The following is a 12,092-nucleotide window of genomic DNA, read 5'->3' as shown; positions in this document are numbered from 1 at the left end:
AATATTTTGCTGCCACTTCCGTAAGTAAGATTACTACCGCAGTCAAGACATCCCTGTGTTACGGACCCGCTGAGACCCCAGCCCCACTGCAAAATTTTCTGCTTCAACTGTATAAAAGGATAGACAGCAGCCTTAACTAAAGCCACCTATGATAATAACAAATCAGATGGCAACCAACACGAGAAGCCAATCCGAATATAATCTAATCAAAGGTATGTATTGTAATCATTGTAGATATCAAAAGTGGGAGTTAAAATTATTTGTTTTACAAAGAGAAGGTAGGAAGAGAATTCACTTAATTCTATTAACAATATATCCTCTATGTCCTCCGTGAATAGTGTTTGATTAACTTTAGTGCTTTATCTCTAAGAACCTGTCTACTAAATACTTAATTTAGTCCTAGAACTCGACGAGAGAACTACATAAGAAACTCTTTGAAGCTAAACTGTTATTTTGAACTGGCATTATATGGTTTTGTTTCCTGTCAACTTAAGATGCAGTCACTGCTGGCTGCAATTAGTCCTTTTGCCACAAAACAAGAAGAAATTTATAAGCAATTAAAAGTCTAATTATTCTTATAACAAATTCTACATTAATGAATGATAATTAAGTTTCGTGCTATTATGACCATAAGTCCCTGCTTTTTAATCATCAAGCATCTAAATGGTTCTAAACTTTCTGTACATTAAATGTTTTGGTGGAATCAGAGCTTACCTGTGTAACTTTGGAGCAGTTTAGACTTTTCTTGATTTTAAAAGATGGTGATTGCAGGTTCGAGCCTGGGATGAGATTTTAGTTAGGACAAGCACCGTCATTTGCTTATTTAAGGTTAATTATCGTTATCTGTAACGTTTAAATATGCCTTGCTTCTGTATAAACAATCAAGATATCTCTATTACTCGAATGCATGCCTTGCATTTTGGTAAAGCAATTCCTATACTAACGATTATCAGTTTCTTAGTCTCAATCACAGACCTCTTTCGAAATACAGTGGAGTCTCTTTAACTGGGACCTCTATAACTCGAATTTCTCCTCAACTCGAACAAGTTTACTATTCCCTTCAGCTAACAATGCCTTATAAACCTTACTCCACATCTTGAAATTTTTTTAATTTTGTGAATAAATTTGTGTTCCAATTTCTAAACGGTGCTGTAACACAGGGATTTTAGAAGGTGCTATATACACAGGAAAAAAATTTCGATTTCCAAGTTTGGAAATTTCAAGATTTCTTAGTTGGAAAATAGATAAAATCCAATGGAAAATCCAACCTGGAAACTTGGGACACTCTCCAAGGATGGAATCTTTGCATTTTCCATGGCTTGGAATTTTCAAAAATCCAGGTTGAAAAAAGCCACAATCCAAAGTAAACAAACTTGGAATTTTCAAAAATCTAGGTTGAATAAAGCCAAAATCCAAGCTAAAAAAGGTTGGAATTTTCAAAAATCCAGGTTGAAAAAAGCCAAAATCCAAAAAGAAATGACAGAGATGTGGAAAAAGAGATCTTAAACAAGGTTTTTGTTTTTGTGAACAGTCACTCGCGAGCCTCAGCTCGATGGCTCCCGGTCAATCTCTCGTTATTGTTCGCACAGATACGTGGTTGATCTTAGATCACCCACACAGCTCAGCAGGGCACCATTTGAAACTATGACACAAGTACCCTATGTGCTTCATTGTGCGAACTCACTGCGATTGACCGAGGCCGCTCCGAAGGGACGCCTCACCTGACGGAAACTTACAGCTTGACTGCTCACATTATAGCCTAATATCTAGGTTAGCTATATATCACGACAGTTCTAGGCGAAAAATCGCTTGTGGTGTTCTCAAAGGACATGTGCAGAAAATGGTACAAAAACGTAATTTCCACATGGGTTTTTACCGTTTTCCAAACTGCTTGGAGAAAAACACATTTTCGATGCAAAAAGACTAGTTTTGCAAGGAGGAGTCTCAATTTCACAAAAATGTAATTTCCACATGAATTTTTTACGTTTTCCAAACTGTTTCGAGAAACACACATTTCCAACGCAAAAAGACTAGTTTTTCAATCTGAAATCTTAATCTTAAAAAAAATCATATTTCCAACATCGATTTTTGACGCTTTTTTCATCTCCCAATCTGTTTGGAAAAATAAAAATGTCCCACCCAAAAAGTCATCTTTTCCAACCAGCCTTGGAAAATTGTCATTTCGACATTGCTTTTTTTTCACTTGATTTTTCAAGGACATTGGTTTATTCTACAAAACCTATGGGTAATTTACGTTTTCCAAATCAGCTTAAGATAATCGCTCAAATTTCCAGCCTTCAATTATTAAATCAAATTTTCCAACCCAAAAATATTGAATTTTCAACCTTGGAAATAGAAATTTTTCCTGTGATATATGGGCCCTCCCGGGGGTTCGCGTGAATGCGTGAATGGACATTTTCGGTTGCGTGAATGTGTGAAAATTAAAAAGAAATGCGTGAATGCGTCAATTGAAAAGACTTGCGTGAACGTGAAAATCCACTTTTTGATTGCGTGAATGCGTGAATCTGGGCTATTTTGTGAATCGAGGGTCCACTGGGGAGCCTCATATATGGAAGTATTATGTCTTTTCTTAAGAGTGACCGTAGCATAAAGCCTATTCATTCAACTATGAACCGGAAAGCTGTGGGTTTAACGCGTGCGTGTTTGAGTTATACAGACGTCACTGTATTTCTCATTGGTTTTTCATAGCAATTTATTTTTTTCCGTATAGAAATGATATTTTGATAATATTTTGCCGACTTTTATGGTATAGCATTTCAGAACATACCATAACTGTTTTTCTATTCCTACTATTTCAATGATAGAAAACATCAGAAAAGGTAGAACAATTTCAGAGCACTCAAGCAAGATTTGAAGATAATAAACTACAAAGATGGAACTTTTAAAAAACATGGGAAAAAAAACATCAACAGCGGTAAGATAAACTCAACTTAATAACATATGAAACGGCTAAGCAAACGTTAACTTAACGTTAACTTAACGTCTTTTTCATGAATTACGTTAGGAACATCACTCGCCTCGTCTTGAAATTATTGCCATGGTGATTAAATCCCGCCAGCGGGTTTTATTAAGACTACTTCCTATATTCATAAAAAATCATTTAATGTCTCAAGACGAGACCCATGGTAATTGTTTGAATACGAGACAAGTGATGTTTGTGACGTAATTCATGAAAAGGTCTATTCTAATCTCTTAAAGAGAAAAATCAAGGGAGAAATATCCAACAAACGGCGCGTCGCTACCTTCGGGTAGACAGCAAAGGAAATGGTGCCTTCGGCTGCAAACTTACTCAACTTATACTCATCTCCTTTAGACCAACGAGATTGCTAAACCAACAACCAGTATGGCCAAACAGATGTCTTCAGCCGATGATATTGCAGCTTGGTATGAAGGAGTTCAACTATATGATATCAACAGGATTGATGAAGCACTCGAAGTCTTCAAAAATACAAAACAGAATGCAAAGATGTTATTGAATATTGGGTGTTGTTATTTGAGAAAAAATGACTTGCAGAGTGCTTCAGAGGTATAGCTATTACCGAGTTTATGTATCGGAGGATATCGAGGGCGACAGTGAGTGAAATCGATACAAAACAAAGTTGATAGTTGATGTGTAGCTCTATATCGCCTTTGCTCACCTAAACAGACGACTGTATTTTGGTGTTTTTACTGTCGTCGAGCAAAGTGGACGGTGATTTCGGAGACATGTCAACTTTGCTTTATACCGTCTCCCTCGATTTATCTCGAATGCATAACCTCGCTATTACATCCCTGTTGCAAAGTCTTGGTGGAAATTTTCGCCATGGGATAAGATTTCTATCGAAATCCCAATTGGAATCTAAATTTTATTGTCCTAAGCTAAAATCATCCAGTGGGGATCGTTTTGTTTGTTGCAATTTTTTACATTGACTTCAATTGGAAAGTCTATTACCCAGTGGGGTTGAGAATGTAGGGTATGTTTTCCACCGGGGACGAGATTTCGGTCAAATTTTCTTTTGGGGCGCCACCGGGTCCGTGACACAGGGGTTTGCTATTTATTCTCTTCGAACTAAAAGCTATGAAACCTGCTTTTCTGTTGGAACAAGCTTATGATACTTTTTGAACTTAATTTTTTACTATTCCCTATCATTTAGAATTATGAAAAAGCAGTCAAAAGCGACCCACACTCAGCATTAGGATTCTTTTTCCTTGGACTGACAAATTATTTTCAAGACAAGTAAGTTCAATATGATAATCATAACTAACTTATTGGAACTAATTTTCACGGGAACTAATATTCACGTTCGAAAAAAAAATAAATCGGAAAAATTGCATTTCATGGGTTTTGATTTTCGCGGTTTTGCCCTTTTGTGGACAAATTTCTTTCATTTTCCTAGAGATTTTTCAAATGTTTCGATAAAATTGGAAAAAATTGTATTTCGCGGGTTCAAATTTTTGTGGTTTTGCCAAAAAACCGCTAAAATTAATTCCCGCGAAAATTAGTTCCAATAAGGGCAAACTTGAAAAAACCATCAAAACGTACTTGAAAGCCCATGTTGATTATTGTCGAGTTGAAGACTACTCTTAGGTGCCAAATAAACGGGGGGGGGTTCGAATAAATGGGGGGGTTGGAAAAAATTTTGAAATTAAATAAACGGGGGGACCTAATTACCGGGGGGGTTGGAAAATGGACCTTTAAAGACCCTAAAAAGGGTCAAAATAGACTAAATTTAGGCTTTTTAGAGTAAAACAAGGAATTTTCCTTTTTGAAGCTAGGAATTTTTTCAATAATTAATAAACGGGGGGGTCCTAATAAGGTCCGGGGGGGTTGGAAAAAAATCGAAAAATTAACAAGCGGGGGGGACCGTTTATTTGGCACCTAAGAGTAAGACAATTCTATCGTTAGAAAAAGTCTAGAAAGAAATAGTTTTCATAACATGATAATTTTAAAACAGATAAGCTGTCCGAGATAATGAAAATTTCGGGCCTAGCTAGTAAGAGGTGGTGGAGGTGTCCTCTCAAACTCCGTATCACTGCTTATTTTTCGGTATATGTATTTCCACTACCATAGACTAGTTCTTTACTTTTCTTTGGTAGCTCTTTACTTTTCCTGCATATTTTCTATCTGTGTATTCTGTGTAAAAACAGCATATTCTATGCTACACATATGGCCATATGACGATTAATGTGGGTGCGTTTTGGGCTACATTCTCTTTTTAAGATGGATCTAATTTTGTTAAAGTTATTAAAACTTTCTATAACTACATAGGTATCGAGATGCACTATCAAACTTTCAAAAATCACAAGAACTGTTGCGAGGAAACAAATTTGTGGATTATCGACAACTTGGTTTTAAATTCCAACTATATTCTTGTGAGGTAGGGTGATAATCAGCTCCCGCTAATTCGAACTTAAATGGAGAATCTGATTTGTTCGAATTCCACATAAATTCGTATACAGAAACTAATTTAAAGAGGGTTAGTTTGAATTATTTCGAAACATTCGTATAACAGAATTCCAAATTAGCGTACCCTCAATCCCCCAACAAATATCTTGAGACAGAAGATTTCTAAACATTTTTGGAAGATAAAAATCCGTCCCCCGGACCCCACTGTCAGTGTTGAGTCCGGAAATGGTCGAGAACTCAACGCTGACAGTGGGGGAAAGGGGGACCATGTGAAGTGTCTCAGATATAAATTGGGGGATTGCTGTAGCTAGTCCATATTGAGACTGCTGCTATTAACCTTCTCAGTTGGACATTGCGAGGAGGGCCCCCAAGTGGTTTTCGTGATGACGTGATAGGGACTTTTTGTAGCGTGATTAAGTGATTTGGAATTTTTTTCTTCGTGATTGCGTGATGAGAGGTCAAAACGTGATCGTGATTTAAAAGATTTTTGAGCCGTGATACGTAATTTGGACTTTTTCAAAGGGATATGTGATTGCTGATTTGCGTGATTGTGATTGAAGACAAAAAATTGATGAGCGTTTCTTTCTCTGGGAAAATCATACACTCTTTTCAAAGGAAGAGAGGTAGAGGCTCTTTGTTCTTATAAAACTGTTGCTGCGTATAAACGCTTGGTCCTCCAAAAGTATGTAAGAATAGTGCTGACGATATACCTTATCACCCAAAACTTAGTCGGCCTTAATTTTAGTCGGCCCAAATTTTTGTCACCTCGTCAATTTAGTCGCTAAGGGCCGACTAATGATTAAGACCGACTAAAAATTATATATTCGTAAATTCTTTGTTAAAGTAATACCGATATGAAAAGTGGATTAAGGAAAGCTTAATTATAAACTTTTAATGTGGCCAAAATTTTAGTCGGCCTAAATTTTCAATCGGCCCTAATTTTAGTCACCAAGCCAAAACTTAGTCACTTAGGGCCGACCAAGTTTTGGCCGATGAGGTAAAAAGGAGCGTCTTACTATCTGGAAAAGTTTGAAACTTTTAAGTGTTTTTTCTTCACATTTTATAGATTTACACCAATGAAGCAGCAACGCATCACCATTTGGGTAACGATGAAAGCGCACAAGCATCACTCAAACAAGCTTTAGAGATGAAAGCTGACAAAAGACATGAAAGAATTATGGTAGATATTCAAAAGATCGCTGTAAGAGATTTCTTACTTGTTCAAAAATCTTATCTTGTTTTCTTTATAATAGGGTAGAATCTACCACGCTGGAGTTCTTTTGTGTATATCCCAGAGAAAAAAAATTTTAACGACCTGAAACTTTCTGACTTTTAACAAAATCTTATTAAGAGTACTTGTGCAAAATGTTACGGTCATAGGTCGTCCAGATCAGGTTTTATGACTTTATTGTGAAACTGACATAAAACCCATCTAAAATTGCTTAAAACTCGAAATTTTGCAGTGCTAATAACTTTTGAACTATTTATTCAATCATTTTCAATCATGTTCAAATTTTGACACGTGATAGCCATTGACAATATAAATTTTAAAAATTAAAAAAAAGTTTAAAAATGATGACGTCATCATAAATGAGGTCACAGGTCGACAGGTAGAAATTTGGGGATGACGTCATCGGTTTTTGAATGACGTCGTCAATTTATTTTTTCTTCCTGGAAATTTATATCATAATGGAGAATATCTGTACCAAATTTCATGGCCATAGCTCTTCTAGATCAAAAATTATCGAGGGTGGCTAGATTCTACTCCCCCCCTCTGGGACTACAAAAATCAAAAAAGCTGAGGTTAATAGGGTTAAATCATGCAGAAAAACAATTTTTTTGCAGAATGAAAAGAAGAGTTACTCAATAGTACCTTTTCATAAAATTACGTTACGAACATCATTTGCCTCGTTTTGAAATTATTGTCTCAATCAAAAGGTTTGGTACAATCATCGGAAACTTCCTCTACCCACTATACGCTTCAGTATCTACACCACTATAGGTACAGGTAGTTTTAGACCACGCTGAAATTATCAGAGGAAGATGAATTCGACGTGGTCTAAAACCACCTATGAATAAGTATTAGAACTTCTGATTACCCATAATGCAATTTCTCATTCTAGAAAGGAAAGCCCATTCAGCTTTTCTATCCTCCACAAAGTGAAATATTTCGACCAGCCAAAGCACTCGTCGCAAATGTAGAAAAGAAAGATTATCTTGGGGCTTCTAAAGTTATTTCTACAGATAGCGAGGAAGATTGTTATGCATGTTTCTCTGGAATTAAAGATAAAGTCATCGAACAAAAGGTTTGTTGCTAGGATCTTCGGGGACCATTTTTATGATCTACTACTAATACCAAGAAAGATAACAACTTTGTGTAGATGTTCATTGTAGATGAATGCTACTTTATTATCCCGAATAAATTCTACGGATCCCCTCCCCCATTCTTTTTCGGACCCCTCCCCCCACCGTTTATTTAATTTTTAAATCTTTTCCGCTGGTAAAAGACAAAACCCAAGTTGCGATTTGCATACTTTTTGATCACGTTACCAAAATCTCTTTATTGGGATTGGTCTTTTTTTCTAATCACACGATCAAAAAGTTTGCCTATGCGGCAAAAAAACTGGGACGAGATGGAGTTTTTACAAGCTCTTATTTGATTTGATTGGTCGTTAACCAGTAATAAAACAATTTTATTACTTTTTCTAAAGAACGCGTCATTTTTATTACTTCAAATGACCAACTATTAAAGTATCTTATAAAAACTCCATCTCATCTGAAAAAACTTGCAGGAAAGGAGATTCAAAGTTTAGGGTGAAATGAAGTTGATTATCTGAAATCGTTATACCAGCGCGTGGTCACTAATATCAAAATTTGATAGCATATCCAAGTCTGGTAAAAATAGTTCCAATCTAATTCTCTGAAGATATTAATTATTGTATTATGAATAAAGGGTTATCAAACACCCCTTTCTCACAGACCCAGTAGGATTTTTTCAGCGCCAATGGGGGTAAAAATCACGGATTAAAACTCGATGTGGATTGATATGCAGATAGCTTTTATGGCAGGGGATATGAATTCTTTTGTTTTCAAGTCAGATAATTCAGTTGGGATGAAAAAATAGCATAATACGTATTTTTTAGTGAGGATTGGTTTATTTGATTATTTTCAGTGAGGACAAAAGTTCGAGGATTCCACTGGGGACACGATATTTTGGTCAAATTTCCCAGTGAGAAGGGTTCCCGGTGGGTCTGTGAGAAGGAGGTATTATTAACAAGGATATATTGTTAAACCATTTTTAGAAAGAGGAGCAGAGACGTAAAAGCAGTGCGGTACCTCCATCTGGTCTTGATCAAATTGATGGTGGAATAAAGCAACGAAGATTAACACCAAGCGCAACCTTTGATGCAGGTGCGTGTAATAATATTGAGACGTATCCTAATCAAAACTCCTTTCACCCTAACATGTACAAGCGGTGTTATAACGTTTACAGTAGCGTCGGCAAGAGGGGCGCAAAATCTCTGTAAGTGAGCAAATTTTTATGACACAGTAATTATCTTTTTAAAATATGAATAGATAATTACTGTGTCATAAAAGTCTGTTCTCTTACACAAAATTCACGCTCCTCTTGGTTACGCTACTGAAGTATTGGTAATAATATTGAGATGTGCAAGCGGTGCTATAAGGGGTAGTATCACTCTAAAGCTTAAGTGGTGAATCTGCTGTAGTGTTTGTGTTGATTGTGTGTCATCTATTAAATTTACTTTTTTTATATAAGGTTTTGGCAATGCGTTATAAGAATTAGGTGTTGGTAAAAAATATTCAAAGTGGAATAAGTAGAAATCAAATCTGTTATGTTATGTGCCGTGTTAAAAAGCCATATCACAATACACAGGTTGTCTGAAGACAAATCACGCTTTTACTCGAAATATTTATGTGCTTGTTACATGACATTTATTTCTGTTTGGTTTGAATTTAATAACACTAATAAAGTTATCAGCTGTAAGTAGTAAAGCAAGTAAATCACGTGAACTTTTTCGAGTAATGACATGTTTTGACTCCATTGATATAATTTTGCAGCCCGTGTATTATGCTTTTTTGTTACAAATAACTATTTTATTTTTATCATACTTTCTTCTAAGGTTCTCGAAAATCATCCTTAACACCGAATTCAAGACAAGTAAGTTTTGAAAGCAATTCATCAATAAGTCCCTCGGGGACCCCACAACGTCGTCGAAGCAGTGCCAAACCAATGCCAATGATGCCGTTACCCGTCTGCCCGGGAACACCACCTGCATCAGAAGAGCGTAAATTATCTCAAACAGAAAGTTTTGTTCAACGTGAAGGTTTGGGTCGTGAGCGAAAAGCATCAGTAAAACCAGAAAAACCATTACCAAAGCTCTCCAGAGATGAACCAGTCATTGAGGAAGTCGCACTAATGTCACCAGTATCTCATGTCGAGGTTCAACCAGCATTTGATCTAACAGATTCAGGACCTCATAGTGATGAAGTTGAAGTCATTTTGAAATACTGTTTCACCCGTAAAATCCGACTTACTAGTGGTTTTACAATGAATGATTTACAAGCAAACGTTTCTAGACAACAGCTGCCAAGACAATTTGAATTTCGGTGGGTAAACTTTCTTCCTCGACAAATCATTCTCGATAATCCAGTTGTTGTTTAAGCCATTATTGTCCATCTAATATCAAACTATATTTTTAAAGCTTAAGGGCCTACGGCTCCACTAAAAAAACTATCTGGCTACAAAAACAGTGCTAAACTTTGCAAAGGGTTTAATACGCGAAAGTTCTTTACGAAAAAGAAACTATCTAATCTAAAACACACATTTTTTTCTTTTCGTAGAACTGAAGACGACATAGGAAGACAAAGCACGCTGAATAGTTCATCATTGAACACTGTTTCACAAGGTAGTGTAATACTATGCTATCCATCTGAGTAAAAAGCTACACACCATCAGTATTTTGAATCCTCTCGGGATACTACCCTTACCGCTCGCACGTACCTGGTAGCCAAAAGGAAACGAAATCTTAGTTTTTTAGATATTTGTATCCCGGGGCACTCATATGGTCTGACCCACAGCATGTGCTGCCCTTTAGGGTAGGTTTTTCGAGACCCTCAAATGCACTGTAAGGGTGTGTTCGGAGACTACTGAATTGCAAGTTACACTATAAGGGTCAGAAACGTTCAGTAAAATGCACTGTATGTAAGGGTGCCTTTTCACTACTCAAGGGCTGCAAGGTAAGGGTCCGATTTAGAAAGTTATTTTTTGGGATCTGACCAGTCAGAAAATTGGTTTGAAATATCTTGAATGTTTTGAAATTTCCCCCAGTAAAAAGCTTTTAACTTTCCCGGGTATATAGAGTGAAAAGCCGAAGTTTTTTTGATTAATTGCAGATTTTTCACCGTGAGTATATCCAATGATTCATCGTATGATATTTTTCTCTATTTACCTTTCCCTGGTCACATTTTGTGCCATCTGACACCATCCCAAATCCTAATTGTTCACTTTTCATAATCGATACCGCACTTCAAAAAAAAAAGAAAAAATAGCGTTATGAAGAAGTTTGTGAAAAAGACTGAGGTCAATATCAAAATAAGAAATGAAATCAAGTTACACTATAAGGGTCAGAAACGTTCAGTAAAATGCACTGTATGTAAGGGTACCTTTTCACTACTCAAGGGCTATACTGTAAGGGTCCGATTCTGAAGGCTATTCTTTTGGCGGCACATGCCGTCGTCTAGAAATCGTACTGGGTTTATATCACATAATTCATTATTTGTAGATAGATTTATGTTTTGAGCACATTGTATTTATTTGTATCTCAGTAGATGACTGCATCACTTGTTAACACACTAAGAACTGTTCTTGGATATTTTGTTTGTAAAAATAGCTTATTTATTTTGGTGAAATAAAAGGACTGAAATTGACTAAAAACTATTCTGATACCGTTGGCAATTCACGTATAACTAGCATAGTACGGCAATGAATTTTTAAATTTCCGTACATATCAGGTTTTTAACAGACAGGTTTTGTAAGAGATTGTGGAAAGGTGCGCTTTAGGTCGACATCTATATTATAATACGCTTAAATCGGAACTCTCCCATTCTCGCATGAGGCTTTTTCGCTAGCGATCTTTAAATACACGGCAATTTTTTTCGCGCCTTTTTGATTGTATATTCAATTCTATTCGCCAAGTGCACTTCCATTCAAGATAGCACATTTCTCCTTGATGGAGAAACACAACTGACTGTGCAATAGCACTATCAGCATAATTTATAGTTTTTAAAAAAAAAGTTTATGTCGGTTATGAAATAATTTTGATTCACATGGGAATACGTCGAAGATAAAATTTGAGTTTTCAAAAAGACATCATATTTATGATTACCCTTGAGATTAATAAAGCTCCGATGACATTTCCCTTCTATTTGATACTCTGATAAAAACATTTCAATTTAATGGACTTGACAATATGAGAAAAGTTGATGACTTATTCCCAATTCAATTATGAAATTTTTTAATCAATGTTTGCTATTTTTTGTTCTATTGAGATAGCAAAATGAAAACGCTTTTACTTACGCATTGAGTTTAATTGTTAAATAATTGTTGACTCTGTTAAGAGGTATTGAAAAAAGGCACTCTTTATATTCCACCGTAAAGCACTGT

General features: G+C 36.0%; 1 protein-coding gene across 1 annotated transcript; it reads left to right on the top strand.

The window, feature by feature from the left end:
* Positions 1-159: 159 nt before the first annotated feature.
* On the top strand, positions 160-11,366 carry LOC136822069 (NADPH oxidase activator 1-like). Its single transcript, XM_067078280.1, has 10 exons — positions 160-212; positions 2,826-2,935; positions 3,335-3,547; positions 4,155-4,237; positions 5,270-5,378; positions 6,474-6,608; positions 7,531-7,713; positions 8,710-8,818; positions 9,550-10,036; positions 10,271-11,366. The coding sequence occupies exons 2-10, from the start codon at positions 2,894-2,896 to the stop codon at positions 10,365-10,367; spliced, it is 1,458 nt and encodes a 485-aa protein (XP_066934381.1). The 5' UTR covers positions 160-212; positions 2,826-2,893; the 3' UTR covers positions 10,368-11,366.
* Positions 11,367-12,092: the final 726 nt, after the last annotated feature.

This window comes from Clytia hemisphaerica, unplaced genomic scaffold, assembly GCF_902728285.1.
Source record: "Clytia hemisphaerica strain Z4C2 unplaced genomic scaffold, Clytia hemisphaerica genome assembly, whole genome shotgun sequence".
Lineage (NCBI taxonomy): Eukaryota > Metazoa > Cnidaria > Hydrozoa > Leptothecata > Clytiidae > Clytia > Clytia hemisphaerica.
The sequence above is the reverse complement of the archived record's forward strand: the minus strand, read 5'-3'. Positions and strand labels throughout refer to the sequence as shown.